At 51.3% G+C, this 19,151-nt stretch overlaps 1 protein-coding gene across 4 annotated transcripts in view; it reads right to left on the bottom strand.

The window, feature by feature from the left end:
• Nos2 (nitric oxide synthase 2) overlaps positions 1–19,151 on the bottom strand; it is a 35,662-nt gene that overhangs the window by 2,341 nt on the left and 14,170 nt on the right. For all 4 annotated transcript variants that reach the window (XM_063249517.1, NM_001172984.1, XM_013151991.3 and 1 more), the window contains 20 exon segments: positions 18,099–18,261; positions 17,263–17,354; positions 16,296–16,437; positions 16,048–16,187; positions 14,472–14,646; positions 14,281–14,382; positions 10,850–11,044; positions 10,155–10,237; positions 9,643–9,787; positions 9,449–9,553; positions 8,493–8,542; positions 7,986–8,160; positions 7,160–7,292; positions 6,188–6,266; positions 5,238–5,419; positions 4,138–4,301; positions 3,036–3,243; positions 1,609–1,696; positions 1,073–1,194; positions 232–380 (listed from right to left, as the gene is read on the bottom strand). In XM_063249517.1, coding sequence (XP_063105587.1) covers positions 232–380; positions 1,073–1,194; positions 1,609–1,696; positions 3,036–3,243; positions 4,138–4,301; positions 5,238–5,419; positions 6,188–6,266; positions 7,160–7,292; positions 7,986–8,160; positions 8,493–8,542; positions 9,449–9,553; positions 9,643–9,787; positions 10,155–10,237; positions 10,850–11,044; positions 14,281–14,382; positions 14,472–14,646; positions 16,048–16,187; positions 16,296–16,437; positions 17,263–17,354; positions 18,099–18,261 — 2,692 coding nt within the window.

Below are 19,151 nucleotides of genomic sequence, written 5' to 3'. Positions count from 1 at the left end.
GCACCTTCAGGGACACGTTCATGAGGACCCAAAAAAACTCTGTCCCCAAAAGGGCTAGGGATTTTAGTTCAGTGGCTTAAGTACCTGCCTGGCAAGTGTGAGGTTGTGAGTTCCATCCCCTTGGTTCTAGCCCTCTGAGGATAACTTAGAGCCCATCTTAGAATCAAGGAGATGGAGGGAGAAACCTCCACGGCGCATGCTCATATTCCACGTGCGACCTGGCAGCATTACCTTGGGCTTTCCAGGCAGCCGTGAGTAGGCTGTGTGCACTTCATGCAGCACCCCCTTCTGGACCATCTCCTGCATCTCTTCCTTATAGATGTGATCTTCCTCCGGGTGGCGACATCCAAACAGGAGCGTCATTCGGCCACCCTGGAGCCCTGCAATTACCAGGCTGCAGTTACCAAAATGGCCAGCGGAGGGCGCGCGTGGTGCAAAGCGGGGACCAACATTAATTCTCATTTTTATCGGTACCGAGGATCGAACTCACGACTGCCTGCTTGCAAGGCAGGTGCTTATGTCGCTGAGCTAAATCTCCAGCCCCCAACATTAATTCTCATTTCATCTGTGCAAGCATGCGTCAGATCTGCTGTTCTCCCCATTTCACAGATAAGGAAACTAAAAGGTTGAGACTCAGGGCATTCAGATCCCTTTACCATAGTCACATTACTAAAATACAGACACAGGACTCCATCAGTTCATTACCAGTTATTACTTCAAGAGAGGAAATGCCCAGCCCATCTGAAGCTCTCCAAGCCTCTCTGAAGCCTTGCTTTCTCCCCCTTTGCCCTACCTTATCTGGGGTTTTTTGTTTGTTTGTTTGTTTGTTTGTTTGTTTGTTTGTTTGTTTTCCTGTGTGAGGGATGCAAACCAGCAGGCAATGCAGACAGTTACCAAGATCTTTCGTTCAATACTATTCCTATGCCAACACATAGCTTTTTTTGTTGATTGTTGGTTTTTTTTTATTTTTTCCTTTCAAGACATCACCACTGCACATATTTGCGGAGTGCGCTGTGATATTTCCATGTGTATGGACCAAGCCACGGCAATCAGTGTCTCCCCTCCTTTGTACCTGTGTGTTTGAGATTGTGAAGCCGCTGCTGCCAGAAACTGCGGAAGGGTGCAATGCCTGTGCCAGGCCCAATGAGGATGCAGGGCTGGGAGGGGTCCTTGGGGAGCTGGAAGCTGTTGACACTGAGGGGGACAGAAGAAAGGGTCCAGTCCTCAGACACCCTGGACCAGATGCAGGGTAGGGAGCTGGGCATAGGACAGAGTGATCATATGGGGGAGGAGGAGGAGGACAGGGAGCTCCAGGCTGATCCTCGGGTCCTGTAGGCTGGGCCACTTACACCGCCTACCCTAGCTGGAGTCCTTGAAAAAAAGTCATTGTGCTGGGGGAGGAGGGGGCACCACTGCTGTTGTCACTACCCCTGCTAAAGACTGGGCCATGCTATGCAGCCAGAGGATAGAATGGGAAAGCCTGAGGTCACTCAGCACTTTCACTGTGGCCCAGGAGTCCCACAGAGCCCCTGAGCCCCAGAACCGAGCCTTTCACGTTGAAACCCCCAGGGGCCAGCAGTCTCCAGGACCAGAGAGGGTGGCGCTTACCTCCGAACGAAACAGGGCACTGGGTCCTGGGGCTTCAAGCCACTGAACCAGGTGCTGCAGACGCCATGATGCAGGGGACCCCGACCATCTGCAAGGACAGGACCGACCTGAGCATCGTGCAACTCCTGCTGGCTGCTCCTCTGGCATTCATGGCCCCCCTGGACTCATCTGCCAGGCACTCTTGAGGCTGAATGAAGGGCTTCATGTGCTCTGGTTCACAAGTCTGCCTTGGCCCAGAGCTAGGAGGCTAAAAGGGGCACAGCACGCAGGCTGCTCCTTTGGCCACTGAAGAAGACAAGTCTCAGAGAGGGAAAGTGACTCAAGCAAGGTCACTCAGATCGCCATCTGGAATCAGGCTCTCTCTGGTACTTCTTTTAAGATTACCTCCAGGGTCTCTCCCAGGGCCCTGGACTCTGCTGAGTGTCCCTAGCTGGCAGGCCCCTGGATGAGGAGGGCTCCCCTCACACTCCAGCAGCTCTGATACCTCCCTCTCATCCCAGCAGCCCCTCCTGGAGCGGTAGGACCCCCAGCTTCCTCAGACATCCCCTTCATCATAGCCCAGCACATAGAGGAGGCCTCCTGCTGACCTGAGAAGCCCCTCTGGTTTTGCTCAGTATGGCCTCTGGCTCTCACAGGACACCTCTTGTCCCTAGTCTCATGGCCATACCTGGTCTGTGTGGGAGCTCTCTAGTGAGAGGAGAGAGGGCCTGGAGTCATGGCCAGCTCCCCGATCTGCCAACCCAGACACTGCTCAGAGGCCAGGCAGGGCAGGAGCCCAGGCTCAGACACCTGGATAAGAAACTGGACCTCCAGGTCTGAGATCACCCACCCCTCTCCACATGCTCCTGTGTGGTCCTCTTGCCACCTGCTTAGTGATAATCATCTGGTTATTTCTATGCCTCTCTTCACTGGCCCATTAGATGCCCCCAGGAGGACAGGGGCAACTTCCACTGTGTTTCCACACCTACCACACTGCCCAGGATAGAGATACAACATAAGCCACAAGTGGAGCAGCAAGAGGCTACCAGAACACCCAGCACGTGGGCCGGACATCAGAAGACTAAACCGCCAGGCTCCCCCGTGTGTTAGGTGCTTTCCACATTGATCTCATTACACTGTCCCAACTGTGGGAGGCCAAGGGAGTGCTTGAAAATGTACAATCAGCAACTGAACTCCCTGAGTTTGTACCACAGCTTTCTTAACAGTGTGACTTTGAACAAGTGCCTCTACGTTCTCTCCTGTGAGATGCACACGGAGTTGGGCTCCTGTGGTTACCCTGGCACCCACTGTGTAGTGATCGCCTGCTGTTACTCAGGGCTCTGGGAGGAGGGCACTACCACTGTCATTTAGCTGATGAGGAACAAGGTTGCGGATGTGGAAGGGCAGGCCAATGACATGACGGCTCCGGAGCCTCTGCCCCGGCTCACCTCGGGTGCGGTAGGTGACCACGGCCACAGTGAGGTGCACCTCTGCGGGAGTGTGGTCCAGGGAGGAGCTGATGGAGTAGTATCGGGGCTTCAGAATGGGGAGCTGGGAGAGCAAGAAGGCAGCAGGCACCCGCAGTGACGGGAACTCCTCCAGGACCTCCAGGAACGTGGGGCTGTTGGTGAACTTCCATTTGTTGTACTCTGAGGGCTGAAAGCCGAGGGCGCCGTGAGGACTTGGGATGCTTGCTCGTATCAGTGCGTGGTGGGGAGGCAGACACAACCCAGGGTTCACCCACCCAACCTACAGACCACTGCCAGGCGCTGTCCAGGGTACTAAGCCTACCAAGCTAGGAGGGAGAGAGGAATTTGAACCAGCTGGAACCTTTGTCTGTGCGCCTCTTCTCTGGGTACCTCAGCCAGGGCCCAACTTTATTATAATCTAGTGTGGGGCAAAGCTTTGCAACCAGTCAGATCTGGGCTCCAATCTTGGCTGAGGTACCCTTCGTGGTTGTGGAATCCTATCTGATTACTTAACCAGTAAAGCCAGGATAGCATTGCTTCGCATGTGGGACATTACAAGAACTAAACAAGGAAGCCTGTGTTGAGTTAGGACAGTGCAGCCCCGTAGTAATGGTCATGAGATGCTTTGGAAAGGGGAGGATTAGTGGCAATGCTGATGGTTCTAACAATGGTCAATGCTTTGTGCACATACACAGGCCAGAAAGCTGCGGGAGGCTTGATGCAGCCTCTTGTTAAATGATTGATCCAATCATTCATATGTCGCTGTGCCCACTCATGCATCCACCCACACCATCCATCATTCAGTGCTTCCGAACTTCCAAGCCTGCTCTAGCTTTAGGAAGGACAAAAACAGACAAAATGGTGCCCCGCCCCTTTCTAGTGAAACTCCAAGGATGTGTACTTAGGCTACATCCTGTTGACATTTGGGAAAACTCAGTTCACTTAACACAGCTCTGCCCTGCAGAAAGGGATCCCATTGGGGATCAGGGTGGATCCTCTAAGAGATGAAGCTGACCTCTGGGCTCTGGTTCCTTGCACGCTGGGACCTGTCCCTGCCTCCCCTGCCAGCCTCGACTCTCACCTGGCTCAGACTCTCCAGCCTCAGTCTCTCAGCCTGCTCCGTGGCCAGCCGGGCCAGCTTCTGGAGTTGCAGCTGAGTCGGGGGTGTGGTGATGTCCAGGAAGTAGGTGAGGGCCTGGCTCAGGGAGCAGGGGGGCAGCCGCTTGTCCTTGGCCCAGTAGCTGCCTGCACAGGGAAGGAAGGAGTCAGGATGTAACAAAACAAAAGCACCATCTGGGCCTGTGGGAGCTCGTGGGGCCTCTAGGGCAGATAGTTCCTATCTTCCCAGGGTAAGGGAGAGAAGACGGTGAAGTCCTGGTTCCAAGGAAAGCAAAAGACAGGAAGCAGGTGGTTCCCACAGACAGGGCTGCCAGGGAAGGCCAGCAAATAGTCCTCAGTGGACATCCACATGGACATGATCTTGACAGCTTTGCCATGTCCCTCTCCGGCAAGCAAGACACTTATAGACTAAGTCCACTGAAGACATCTCTACACCGTGGGACCCGCTGTTCACTTAGAGACAAGCTCACAATGACAGTCCCTTGTGGGGCTGTGTCAAGAGGTATTGGGGGAACAGAAGATCACCCCAAAGTGAGGCGGCAGCCTCGAGCAGTGTCAGGACATTTACAGCACAGACCTCACAGCCAGCAGACCTGGATCCTAGCTCTGGTTCCCCATGTCCTGGCCATGACGTTGGGTCCCTTCTGTGGGGGGAGCCTTGCTCAGCTTGTTTGAGTACCTAATGTGTGGGAATAGTGTCTGGTGGTACAGTGCCTGGTGCATGGGTGCCCAACAAATGTTAGGTAAGGATACTATTGTGGTGTTATTTCATCTGGTCCAGAAGCCTAACAAACCACATCTGTATCCCTATGGTCACAAGGACATCTCTAACTTTCTAACATCTAAGGCTCCCTAACTCTCTCCTGATCTGGCAGTTAAGGGGTGTGTGTAGTGCTAGGTTTTGCTTCTCTGACCCCCAGCGTTTCCATTTTGGCCTCTGTATGTAGGAGTCAGTGAGGAAACTACAGCAGGAAGCTGTTCCCATGGGTTGGGAAGGGGCAGCTGAATCGGGCAGTGAAGGGTGCCAGTCCCCCGGCTGCACTCCCGGGCCAAGGAGCTCACCACTGTCATCCAGGACCTCAAGGCACACGGTGTGGTGGGGTCCAGGGTTGTCCACCACACGCTCCAAGATGCCTTGGACCAGGGCTGGCTGGTTGCACGGGAAAACCCCAAGGTGCTCCCCGGGCAGGTAAGCCAGGCTTCGGCTGTCATCACAGGAAAGTTCCACCAGGAGGGTAGTGCGACTGTGGAAGGAAGAAGCCCCTTGTGACCACCAGGTTTTCCTCCAAGTTCCCTGATGGCCAGGCTAACTTTTCCAGGAAATGTGTACTTCTGTGACCTTTTGACTGATTCCTTGAGCCCAGCTCACCACCTTGAGTTGGGGATAAGGTATGCTCTCAAACAGGAACACTCAGAGTCCCGCAGCTTCCCCTCAGGGAGAAGGTGGGCCACACTCCTCCCTGGTAGCCCTCTGAGCCACCAAGGGCCCAGCCGTAGAGTTTCCCTGAAGAAAGCTTCACACTCAGAGGTACAGGGACACCAGGAAAATCCTTTCCTTATCTCTAATGCAGATCCTGTTCTCAGAACAAAGGCCAGTTTTCCTAACATGGGAGTGTGCCACAGATAAACCTCTATATGATCACAACCCTGATCCACCTGGCTGGGAAACATTCTTCCCTGCCAAAACTTTTCATAAAAGCTCTTAAGACTCAATTGCTCAATTGCTTCTGGGCCTCTCCTTTCAATGAGAATTCTCATGGGAGCAGAGCAGAGGTGAAACAGGTGCCCACTTCCTGAACTGGACAACTGGATTCTCAAGGAGGACCCAACACAAAGGCCCAGGTGGCCGAGGGTTAGCAGATGAACCAGTCCTGCAGGTTCATCACTGCTAACCAGAGGATGCTTCTTTCTCTTCAAGACTGACTTGCGCCGGTCTTTCCTTCATTAAAATAAATTCTTCCAAAAAAATAAGACCTAGGTGGTACTCTAAGAAGCCCTGAGCTCCAGCTCACCTGGATTTTGGACTCTGCAGATTCTTCTGGGACTTGAGTCGCATGGTGAACACATCCGTGGCATGCATCCTACTGAGGGCTGTGGAGACAGAGCTGGATGTGGCAGGGGGTCCCCTGAGCACTGGCGGGGCAACATTATTGCTGCACACTACCCTGGGGTGACCTGCTGAAGTGCTTGTTGGTCAGGGTTTTCCTTCCTTTTTCCCCATTTCTAAATAATAAAAAAGAAGCTTGGTCTAGAGCTAGGCATAGTGGTGCCTGCCTGCAATCCCAGCACTCAGGAGGCTGAGAAATGAAGATCAAAACTTCAAGGCCAGTCCAGGCTACATAAAGAGTTGAGCTATATAATGAAATTGTATCTCAAAAAGAAAAGATTATGCTACTGCTAGGTGTCAGGAAATAGATGCCAAAATATAGAAAGGGATCCTGGGAGGGCAAACTGGAAGCTGGGCATATCCTAAACATGCAGAAACCTGCAGGGTTTCTGTCCTCCAGGCACAGGGCACATGGGGAACAGGTGCAGAGCCAAGGCACTGACCGCAGGCTACTACTGCCTCTGGGAAGCCTCTTCATGACACCGGAAGGCTGGGCAAGGCTCCCAACTGGCCATGCCCTCAAGCCGCTTAACCTCCTTGAACTTCAGTTTCCTCCTCTGTCTCTTTCTCACAGGCTGAGTGGCAGGGCTCAGTTAGCCCAGGTGGCCAGCACAGTGCCTGGCTCAGTCCACCTCTGCTGGCACTGGTTCCCTCCACTCTCCATGCCCAAACCCCACTTCCTCCTGAACTAGCCTCTCTCAGAGCCAGAGTCTTGTTCCCAGCAGGCTCAGGAATGCATTGAGAGAGACAGAGACACCCCTGAAGCTCCAGCCAGCCCTCTCTGTTCCCAGGGGCCCAATGCTCCCCTTGACCATGGGCTAGAGGCTCAGAGCCAAAATCCCAGGCAGGCAGGAAGGGCAAACAGAGAAGTGGGTACCTTTGTTGAGGTCCAAAGGCTGCGAATCCTGCACCAGCCTGTAGTGGTATGGCTCCCAGGTCACGCTGGAGGTGTAGCGCTTGGGGATGGTGATGTGGTGTCTGCCTCGAACATCGAATGCGGCACAGGCTGCCTGGAGGGTGAAGAGCCTGGCGCTCAGGGCCTCGTCGTCATGGCCACTAAGCTTAACAGCCTCTAGACCCTCACCCTGCACAAGTGTGGAGCTGGAGACTGGGTGCTTCAAGCACTCCTGGATGTGGCCACTGCAAGGGCTCAGACTTGGCACACAGTGCATACCAATACTGACATCATCTTATATTATCTTCCAGCCCACATGGCAAGGGAGGTGTGACCGCTTTCCTGCCCTGATACAGAATCACACAAAGGCGGCCTCGGCTTTGGAATCATGTCCACTGGACTCGGCCTGCTGCTCCTGTCACTGAATGAAACTCTTTGTTTCACTCCTAAATTCCTGAGTTAGCAAGGTCAAGACCCAGGCAACAAACTGACGCAAGGAACTCAACTGTGCAATCCCGTCCCTCACTCCCTATGGCTGGGAGGCCAGTGAGACATGGTTGGAAGAAGTGACCTAGATATCCACGGGAAAAGATCTTGAGCCAGAAACTCCCTGAGGGCAGGGAGGCTTCTCTGTGACCTTTTCCAGGCTGAAACGACCCCACGTATTAGGAAGAACAGTTTGGATCTGAGCCCCCCGGGCCTCCAGCCATGGGCCATGCCTGGGATAGTATCCACAGACAGGGTTAGAGGTCATGCCACTTGGGTTAGAGGTCATCAGTGCTGTGGGCCTCTCTAACTGGAAACTGACCTGGAAGGTTTGCACAGCCCAGGTGCAGAAGGCGTCCTCCTGCCCGCTGAGTTCGTCCCCTTCCCCCACTGGGGTGAGCTGAGAGGCCCCCAGTTGGGATAACTTTATGTCGATGTCATGAGCAAAGGCACAGAAGCGAGGATACATACTGGAGCCAAGGCCAAACACAGCATACCTGCGGAGGAGGACATGCACATGGAGACTCATGTCACAAGCAAACAGCACCAAAACAGCCTGCAAAGCCAGCCTCGGGATATCCCCCCACCTGCTGGGCCACACCCTCACTGGTCCTCCTGGGCCCCTAGCCTCCAGCCCCAACTCCCACGACTATAATGTGATTCTGAGAGAGACTTTGGCTTCTGAAATTCTCAACGTACTCATAGGACAAAGCCTCTGCCCAGGGGCCTCTTCTGCACCTGGACATCTTCAAGAAGGGTCCTGCACACCAACTCCATTCTCCAAGCCCAGATTTGGTGAGACTATGTGTGCAGGGGAGGTGGGGGTTACCTGAAGGTATTGGTGAGCTTTTTCAGCACGAAGAGGGATTTCTTCAGTGTCTAGAAAGAGAAGGGAGCCAGAGTTCTCAGGCCACAATTTACAAACGTGCTGCTTTGGCTTTCTTCCTGGTAGTGCCTTTAAACACTGGCCCCATCTATTACGAGAAGGCTCAGATCTGCAGTGGAGGCTGGTTTACCTGTGCCACCTGGCCAGGGCTCAGCTGATGAGTTCAGCTTGTCACCCAAGCCAACTGAACCTTAGGGACTAGTGTGGGCTCTGCTCCTGTATGGGGGTTCTGAGATCTCTTACCAGCCTGGCCTCCCACCCGTCACCCCTAGTAGAGCCAAACCCAACTTAACACAAAGCACCCTCAGAGGGTCTCCTGTTTGGAACCTGTTAAAAGCAACAAGAATTGGTCTCACATTCTCTAGAATAAACCTCACTTTTCAAGAAGCCAAGATAGCTTTAGGTGACGCACAATCCAGCAGAAACAGCATCAAATTATATTATGGGAAATTACTCTTATTTTGGCAATTAATTTTTTAGTGATTTCCTCTTTGACTACATGATCATCCTTCTGAGCACTAGAGAGGCAATCTCAAATTGGTGCTAACAGAGCCTTTGCACTTCTCTCATAGTTGTCTGTTAATCTTTTTAAAGAGCCAGAGAGAGCAGACCTGGGCTAAGCAGATAAATCTAAAAGCTAACATCCAATGGCTTTATTCCAAGTTCACTAAGTTTACTTTTTGCTGGCTTTTCCTGTGCAAGAGTGATACCAGACGCCTTGAAATATTTTTTTCTAATTTAAAAAAACCTGATCAATTCACAGAAATACATTATGCCATAAAAAAGGTGACCTGTGCACTCTGTCGCAAATGCCCTCTTGAGTTCACACTGAATCCCTACGACAGTCTCTTGGGTTCTCCCAGGCCCCATCACCCTGCAGCTGATCCTTGGGTCCTCACCTCTCCATTGCCAGGGCAGTCTCCGTTCCCGAACGTGCTGGTCACCACCAGCAGGAGCTTCTCCTCCTCCAGGCTACTCAGCTGGTACTGATCCATGCAGAGAACCTGAGATGACACCAAGGTGGCCATCAGCCCTCAGCTCTTACCCGGGCCCTCCATATCCAACCCAGACACCCACCCAGCAGACAGGGTACCTTGGGGTTGAAAGCACAACTGAACAAGGCCCCTAGGTCCTGGGCCAGTGCTTCTGATTTTCCGGTCTCTGTGGCGAAAAGGATTGTGGCTCTGACTCGGGAGGCCATCATCTTGCGCATCAGCAGAGAGGCAAAGAGCGTGGCTCTGTGGGGATACAGACAGATCCCGTTTGCTGAGTCTGCTTCCAGGAGGGGGCCAGGAGAATGGGAGGGGGACAACACCAGAAGTGGGGCAGGTGAGGGAAAAGCAACCTATGCTTCTCAACAGCTGTCCACCCAGACAGCTGGCCCTCGTCCTCTCTTCACCCTCTACTCGGTCCCTTTGGAAAAGGAAGGGGAGAGAAGGGTGGAACAATGCCTGGGAGTAGCCCAGGAATTGGTGTCAGGACCTCTGGAAGCCAAAGTCCACAAAGGATATGCTGTCCCTGAGCTCCTTGCCCACAGGCCTGCGGGCAGAGGCTGGGTAGAAGGAAGGTTGCAGCGTGAACACCAGTGCTGGCCACTCCTCTTACTTTGCCAAGACTCTGAATGGGATCTCTCGTCTTTTGGGTCTCCGAGTTTCATCCTGCCACACATGGGTCTTCCAGGCTTCCACCTGCAGCACAGAAGGAAGGTGTGATGTGCCACCCGATTCACCGGAGCCCCACAAGAGTAAGCACAAGGGTGCATCTCACTGCCCGGCCCAAATCCCCAGGGCATGATGAGGAAGCCCTTCCTGGACCTCACAGAAGTCCTCTTGTTAAAATGTGAACTGTTACCCACACTGGCTTATGTGGCAGATCCTCCCACCATGGAGTTAATGTCCACCATTTTTAGAGATGAGAAAACCAGGGCTCAGGAAGGTGACAGGACCCATCCATGATCACAGAGCCAGTAAATTACAGACCAATCTGCTTCAGACCTCACTATTATCCTATGCCACAGTCTGTCCACATATGGACAGACACCCTTGGGGGCTTCAGCCCATCAGATAACAGGCCACGAAAGGCACACTGAAAGGCATTTCCTTCAGTCTCTCCCTGGGAAAAGGGACAGGGGTTATTCCACCTCCTTGAGTGGGGCCTGAAAAGCGTTAACAATGCCCACGTCCCCAGAATTCCTCCTGTCTGCCCACCCAGGGGAGCACATGGGCATCTTTGCATGGGTGTACACACAGTCTCCACGCCTGAGCTCCAAGGGGGACAGCACAGGAACACCCCCTCCTTACCTGATAGTAGTAGAATGGGGACAGGATGTAGTTCAGCATCTCCTGGTGAAACACGGGGGTGATGCTCCCTGAAATAGGAGGGACCAGCCAAATCCAGTCCGCCGGGCAGCCCCCACGGGCCCGGTACTCATTCTGCATGTGCTTCATGAAGGACTCCGCTGCAGAGTGGTGGTCCATGATGGTCACGTTCTGCTTCTGCATTAGAGGAAGGAAAGAGAGGAGTCGACACGGGGTGGAAGAAGAGGACTAGGCCAGCAGGTGCGGAAACGCTTCTGAGAGCACAAGGGAAGGTCAGTGATGTCACCTGGCCCCTTCTTGCCTGCTGAAACTGTGTGCCCAAAGGCAGGGACTGCAAGGGCCTAAGACCTCATCATAACCATGGTGAGTCTACGGATCACACAGTGGCCTCCCCTGACCCTCTGAGACAGCATCCAGCTTCTCATGACCACCAGTCTCCCCACACACCTAGCAAACAGTTCTGTCTGGATGTGAATCACTCAAAGAGCAGCACTTTTTTCAGATAAAGTCACCCCAGCCATGTGTTGGTGGAGAATTCCGGGCATCCCTTCTCTGAGGTCATGCCATCTCAGCCAAGAAGAAACTAGACACCACTGTGGAGAGGACTGAAGCACCAAGATCATGCTAATGTAAAGTTAGAGGCAAGAACAAAATGGCCACAACTTCATTGTGAATAATCACAATGTCTGGGGCAACCACTCAATCTGAGATACTTTTTAAACACAGTAATCCAAACTCTGACCTCTCATTGGCCACATGACCTCAAGCCATTAGTTCCTTAACCTTGCTAAGCCTCAGTTTCCTCATCTGTAGAACAAGATTAATTGTTCTTACATCATGACATTATTGAAAGCATAGGGAAGGTTAGTATGAGCAAAGCATCGTAAATGCTTAATAAATATTAGCTGCTATTATTGTCTCATCTGGCAGGCATTACACAAGGCCCTGGCATGACAAGGGAAAAGATGGTCCCTACTCTGTATTAGATTATTGTCTACTAGAGGAAACAGAAGGGGTCAGTCCTTGTCACGAGGCTTGGCAGGAGCTAGGATGGAGACAAGCAGGTGCAGCTCAAGAAGGACAGATATGAGGACCCAGTGGCAGACAGAGGCCATGGGAGAGGCACAGGGACTTGGGGACAGTGTAATAGTTGATACATTGTGTCAACTTGAGAAGTTTAAGTGACTCAGCAGGGGACCAGGGTCCTCACTTTGTAAACATCTTCACCCTGTGCAGGAGGAGGGCAGGGCGATTGCATGACTATTACACCCACCCGAGGGGAGGGAGCCTGCTTACAATATAAGGGAAGAAAAGTGACTTGCTTTCCCCACCTTTTGCTCTTGTTGCTTTTGCCGCCTTCTGCCATCTTGAAGTGTTGCTCCCTACCATGCCACCCTATTGTGGAGTCAGCCAATTATGGACTGAAACCTTCACAAACTGTGAGCTAAATAGATCTTTCCATCCTTAATTTTGGGTTTTGGGTATTTTGGCCCAGCAATGTGAGAAAAATAAGACAACATCCAAGGAGGAAAAATTTTGAGAGCGGGGTACAAATTGGCAAGGGCATTCTTAAAGGAGGAGCTTATGAGTCAAGGCTGGAAAGGATCAGAGCAGTCAGTTAGTGTTGGGACTCAGGGCCTCACACTCGCCAGGCAGGCACTGTGCCACTGAGCTGCATCCCTGGGCCACATCTTTGAAAATTTTATAAACTTACTTCACACCATAGCCCAGAGTGGCTTAAAAATTGAGATCCTCCTGCCTTACTCTCCCAAGTATTGAACTGTTATTTAATTCTTATAGGAGGTACTGTTATTATCCCCATTTTACAAATGAGGAAAAAAGGCCAGGTCATTTGAAAGTTATCTTGGAAGAGGTGACAAGGAAGTCTTGAGACTCTCAAGCAGCAGAGGGACTTTGCCAGCAGTGATCAGGAGACAGCTGAGACTGTGAATTTTCTAAGATGCATCTGCATCCTGCCAGTGACAGGGAGCTTTGAGAGCCCGGATATATGGTCCCCACCAGCCCTTCCTGATCTGGGCCAGCCCAGGTGCTCTTCCTGTTCCATCTTAGCTCTGAACCCTTCTTCCATCAGTACTAGGATGGATTTGCCTGTGGGCTGACTTAGCCATGGGAGACAACATATGATCATCCATATAGTATTTTTTTTACCCCATCTAGTGCCTAGTGCATGGGAAATGCTCAATTAAACTTTGCTGAATGGCTGAATGACTCTCTGTTCATGTTCCAGCCTCGAGGCCAATCTGTCAGCTTTGTGGAGATGTTCTGATCTTCTAAAGTAATAACTTCACACATCCGGAGCCTCCCTCCCTAAGGCATGGAAGTATAGGAACAGTGCAAACAGGAAAAGCAGATAGAGGAAAGGCTCAGACCCAGCAAAAGCCAGCCTGCTGTGTGTGGGCACAAGAGATGGACACTATAACCACAGCTCCATAGACACGGCTTGCACTCACTCATGCATCCAGGACATACGTTTTTAGCATCTACCTGTGCCAGAGACTACTAAACCTAAGAAGCAAACATGAAAGACCGCAGCCTCAGGGAGCCCTGTGGTGCTTATATTCCAGTGGGGAAAACAAAACAACAAAGACAGACAGAAGCAGATGTCCTCTATGGTGCCAGAAACTGTATTATGAAGTATTTTGAAGAAAAAGCAGAATTAAGGCACTGAGACAGGCTGGTGATAGGGCAAGGGTATTCTTTTACACGGCATGGCCAGGCAGGGCCAAGAAGGAGACAGTTGAGACCTGCAAGAAGGTAAGGAGCTGGTCATGGTTTGTGGAAAGAAGCTTCTAGGTAGAGGGAAAAATAAGCACGAAGGCCCTAAGGTAAGAATCCTTTTTGGTGATTTGAAAAGATGACAAGAATTCCAGCATGACCAAGCAGTGGAAGATAAAAGCCAGACTGGAACTACTGAAGGACAATGAAATGTCATGAGTGTGTGCAAAACTTTTGCTGTAAAAAGAAGCAGATAAACCAAGCTAGTCCCTGGGGGAAGCCCGAGGATCAAGAAGAGCTGTCTGGTGAGCTCTTCATTCAGTTTCTTTACATGGGAGCTAGGAGCCTGTGTGCACACAGATTGGAATGATCCCGCAGAGAGGGAGACAGTGGTGATGCAGACAAAGGAGAGAGGATTTGCAAGAGTAGAGGCCGTGAGCAACAGAGAGGACAGGATTCAGTGCTCAAGTGCAGAGACTGAGGGGTCTTGGAGGCCAGAGCAGGCCGTGGGTATTCTTAGTCCTGTATCCCAGCACCAGGTAGCTTCCTGGCACACACTGTGCCTGATGCATGCATAAATGAAACACACTGCAAGGGGTACACCAAGCACCAGACAAGTAGCAAGGCCCATCCCTTCTCACCAAAACATATTCAGACCCACAAACCACCTGGCATACCTGGAAACTATGCAGCACAGCAACATTGATCTCCGTGACGGCACGGTCTTTCCAGAGGGAAGCCAACGTGTGCGTCTCCAGGCCCATCCTCCTGCCCACTTCCTGCAGAGCAGAGAAATAGGATGAGGCTGCCTCAGAGAACTACCCATGGGCCCCACCTCCAGCAAGGCTAGCCAGGCAGCCCTCTTAACCTCCAGGATGTTGTAGCGCTGGGCATCACAGAAGTCCCGGACTCCGATCTCCGTGCCCATGTACCAGCCATTGAAGGGGCATGCTGGGAACTCAAGGCCGCCCACCTCAAGCAGCATGTTGGCCACCGCAGGCAGAGCATACCACTTCAACCCCAGGTCCTGGAACCACTCATACCTGGTAGGAGGTAGGAGCAGTTGGAAGTGGGGTCTTCTCCACTCCACTTGCACCCCAAAACTAAAACCTTCAGAAAGAGAGCCCAACACAAATATTTCTTTCCAAGAGTTGCCCTCTAAGCCATTCCCCTAAAGACAATTGTCCTCAATTGCCACTCATTAAATTGAGCTTTCATTCCCTCACATATCCATGCCAACATATATGAAGCATCAGGCATCAGCCAGGCCCTGTGTTAAATGCTGAGACTCTAACGTAACATAGCAGTCAAGGACTCTAGGGACAGAAAGCTAGGATTAAGTTCTGCCTCATTACTGAGCAGCAGAGAAAACTTGTGATGCTTTATACCTCCCTGAACCTCAGTATCCCTAACATCATGGCAATAGCATTAAATTCTTGGGATTATTTTGAAGACAATAACATCATTCACTTGTACATTCAATTACTCCACAAATGTTTACCACTGAGCACCCACTGTGTTGTAGGCACCTTGCTAGGTTGTGGGCCATACTGGTAAACAAGAAAGGTGAGACCCCTATTTTCTTTTTTTTTTTTTTTTTTTTTTTTTTTTTTTTTTTGTGGCAACAGGGATCAAACACAACCTCGCATTTGCTAAGCAGGCGCTTATGCCACTGAGCTAAATCCCCTGGCCCCTATTTTCAAGCAGCTTGAAATTAACATCTGGTCTCTTGATCAAATAGAAAGAAACAAATCAGTAAGGAAACAAAAATCAGAAGTGACAGCCTGAACCTGAGAGTGCTGGCTCTAGACCTGCTGGTCGGGAGAGTGTTCTTAGAGGAGCGACACGAGAAGAAACGAGCCTTGCAGAATTCTGAAGAAAATGCATGTCATGGAGGGACCAGTGCAAAGTCCATGAAGTAGGACAGCTCAGTAGATTCATGGGACAAGAAGAGTTCCACCTGATGTCTGCCAGATGTCTTTGTATATGGAAGGGTGTTTGCAGTTACAAGAACAGGGGCCAAATGAATTCAGCTCTTAAAGTCACTATATAAAAACCTGTATTTCCCCCACAGTCAAAAAAAGAGCACTAAACAGTTAGCAAAGGGCTAAAAGAAGCCCGGGCAGCTGAGACTGACAATATAAAAGGGTTGCTTACTAAAGTCTCTGCTTCCCAAGCTATCAAAGTCCCATTCCTTTAAGCCTCTGTTTTCTCTGACCATCATTGTGCCATACCCTCACAAGCCTACAAAGTCAGAGATAAAAATGTAATTGTGGCAGAATGCAGGAGTGGCAAAGTGAGCCTTGAATGTCAGCCCTCTGGGGTCACCTGCTGCTGACTAGACTTTGGGGAAGGTCCCAGGAGGGGCCTGATGGCTGCGGTTTTACTGAGGCACAGAGTGGGGACACATGCTGACTTGCCTCCCTTCACCCTCAGCCACTTACTTGGGATGCTCCATGGGCACCTCAAGCACAAGATCAGGCGGAATTTCAAAGAGCTCGGGGTCACGGCCATCAGCCTGCAGGATCAGAGGCAGCACATCAAAGCGGCCATAGCGAGGCTTCCAGCCCAGGTCAATGCACAGCTGAGAAACAAACAGACCCAGTGAGCCTGCAGGCCCAGGCACTTGGTCTCCTTAGAGCTCCACTCTGACACCCACCACCGGACTCCCTGCCCAAAGGTCCCAGGGTACCTGTGTGAACTCCAGGTTGGCAGGGTCCCCTTGGATGGTGCCATCTGGCATCTGGTAGCCAGCGTACCGGATGAGCTGGGCATTCCAGACACGGAAGTCATGCTTCCCATCAGTCCGCTGGGGGAACACAGTGATGGCCGACCTTCCCCAGAATAAGGACAGTGCTGTTGACGATCTGGCCTTGGTAAAGGCTCTGAGACCCTTCTAGCTGCCAGTACGTCCCTCCCAAGTACGTCCAGCCTCCTGCACCCAAGCTGCCACCTGGTCCTGTCAGCTCCTGCCCTTCCTCCATGACCTGCACAAGGCTGGCCTTTCTGGGACACAGCCCTTTCTCTGACACCCCTTTCCTTGCCACACTACATTCTCTGCCCACAGCTGAGTTGGTTGGGTGCTTGCTCAGTGCCAATCATAGGTTCTTAGCAGGTTTGAGGCACATCACAGGGTCTTGGTGCATCATCCATCCATCCCACTCCCCTCCCTTCTTTCCCCACCCTCCAGCCTAGTCCTGGTTAAGCCCCACCAAGTGGGCACTGAGTACTTGCTGCTGAACATGAAAATAAATAACTGAATGACAAATGATCTGTTCAATCCCATGGGGACAGAGTGGGAGGGAAAGACACACGACAAGCAGCAAGTCTCCCATCTCTAAGAAAAATACTACACCACAGCCATATGCTAGAACACTAATGTCTTCCCCCCATAAGATGTGGAGAGCCCTAACTAAGCAATGAAGTAGTTACTTCTTAAAGATTTAACTTTCTCAAGAGTTCAAGTCAAAAGGACCACAGAAATCAGTCACTGCCACAGGCTCGGTTCATGGAAGCAAGCTTGCTATTAGAAGTTCATGAAGAACTGTGTCTTTCTCTTTTTTCTCTCTTCCTGGTTTCTCTCTTTAGCCAGGGCTGCCTCCCCTGTGCCTACCTGTGTCTTTTATCTAAGATTCTGGGGTGAGGGAAGGTACACCCACCTGATGTTGCCGTTGTTGGTAGAGTAACGCACGTGCCTGCAGATGTGCTCAAACATCTCCTGGGCTGTGTGACAGCTGCGGGCATCGAACACCTGCACACACCCAACCAGACCATGTGGTCAAAGACTGTGTGGCAGAGGCTTCGTGGCTGATCAGAAGCCTCTGGGGACAGTGGTATCCTGCACACCAACAGCCTCACCAGTGTGGAGGAGGAGTCATTCTCCTCTCAACAGTGACAGCCCCATCTCACAGCTGCCACATTCAGCCTGTCTCTGTTCTGCTGTGGGAGCACAGATAAACCTGCTCAGGAGATTCCAGCAAAGCCTAGATCCCAAGAAATTTGACTTTAAAGTACCAGGAGTCAGGATTCCAAGTCAGGTTCTTTTGTAACATAAGTATGTGTCACACAGCCAGGATTGGCTTCCCTGGCTGTTCTTGTCACCTTCTCTGCCCAAGGACTCTCAGTATGATCCAACAGCAAATAATCCTCCAACAAAATGATGACCTAGGATGCTGGGATAAATCAAATGTTCTCTTGCTGCCAAGAATTCAAATACTTGAGACCAAAAGCCTCTCTTGCAGCACCACGGCCTCAGCAATACCAAGAACAAGGACCTTCTCTGGCTTTATGGTGGCATTTGGTCTCCCAAGTTTAACACAATACAGAAGGGTCAGTTAAGAGATCCTGATACTGAGTCAGATTCTAGGCATCTAGCAGAGGAGCCCCTACACATCCATCTCAAATTGGAAACCCAGGGCTTTGGCTTCTGTCTGTGAACCCCACAGGGCCAATTGCTTAGGGCTCAGGGCCACCCACTTTTTCTTGGCTCCCTCACCTGCAGGTTGGACCACTGTATCCTCCCGATGCAGCGAGGGGCATTGCGCCAGGCGAGCTTGGTGGCGAAGATGAGCTCATCTCCTGTCAGCTGGTAGGTTCCTGTTGTTTCTATCTCCTTTGTTACCGTTTCCACTCTGGCCAGATATTCCTCTATTTTTGCCCTGGGGACAGGAAGACGTCCAGAAGATCAACAATGAGATGATCTTACCTGGAGATTAACTCAGTCCACAGAAGCCAGAACTGAAGCCAGACACCGAGAGAGAACAAACTGTCCCTCGCTGAAGACTGTCCCCTCCAGGGCTGCTACATGAAATCTCACTTAGCCTTGGGGGGGGGGGGTCCCATGTTTGATACCCTGCTGCACAATCTTGGAGTTCTTAATCATGTTGGAAGAAGGAATCCACATTTTCAGTTTTACTCTGGATCTTGCAAATCATGTGGCCTGTGATGAGCTAGACAAAACCCTTGTTATTTCCAGGTGATTGTTTCTTTTTTTTTTTTTTTTTTTTTTTTTTTTTCCAGGTGATTGTTTCTTTAACTTGGCAAGGGCTGGGATCCTTCTCAGACATTTGCAGGACTTGGAGGAGCAGTGTCTAATCAAGCCATGGCAACATTAGGTCTTCTTTGGTCAGCCGAGTGCCCGTCAGCTTCTCACACAGAAGGGGGGCCAGCCCCTCATGCGGAAGCTCCTGTACAGTGAGACTCATGTGCATCAGCAAAGCTACTCACAGACATGGTCTCATTGAGTCTGCGAGGAAGGGTTTCAAATTTTTGAGACAGGGTCTCACTAAGTTGCGCAGTCCTTAAACTGAAGTCAATTTTCCTGCCTAGGCCTCCTGAATAGCAGGAATTACAGGTGCACGCGCACCTACTGGCTTAGAAAGCATTTTGTGCTCACTTTATAGTCAGGAGTCTCAAAGCTCAAGGAGTCTCAAATCCCTAGGGAGTTAAGCGCTGTGCTCAGGGACATTAGCACATCAAAGAGCAAAAATCAGGACACAAATTCAGGTTGCCCTGCCTGCAGAGGCCTTTCTACCTTCTTCTACAAGAC

The sequence above is a fragment of the Cavia porcellus genome, unplaced genomic scaffold (genome assembly GCF_034190915.1).
Source record: "Cavia porcellus strain 051 isolate PalLab524CR breed Dunkin Hartley unplaced genomic scaffold, mCavPor4.1 scaffold_6, whole genome shotgun sequence".
Lineage (NCBI taxonomy): Eukaryota > Metazoa > Chordata > Mammalia > Rodentia > Caviidae > Cavia > Cavia porcellus.
Note: the sequence above shows the minus strand (reverse complement) of the source record. Positions and strands in the feature narration are given on the sequence as shown.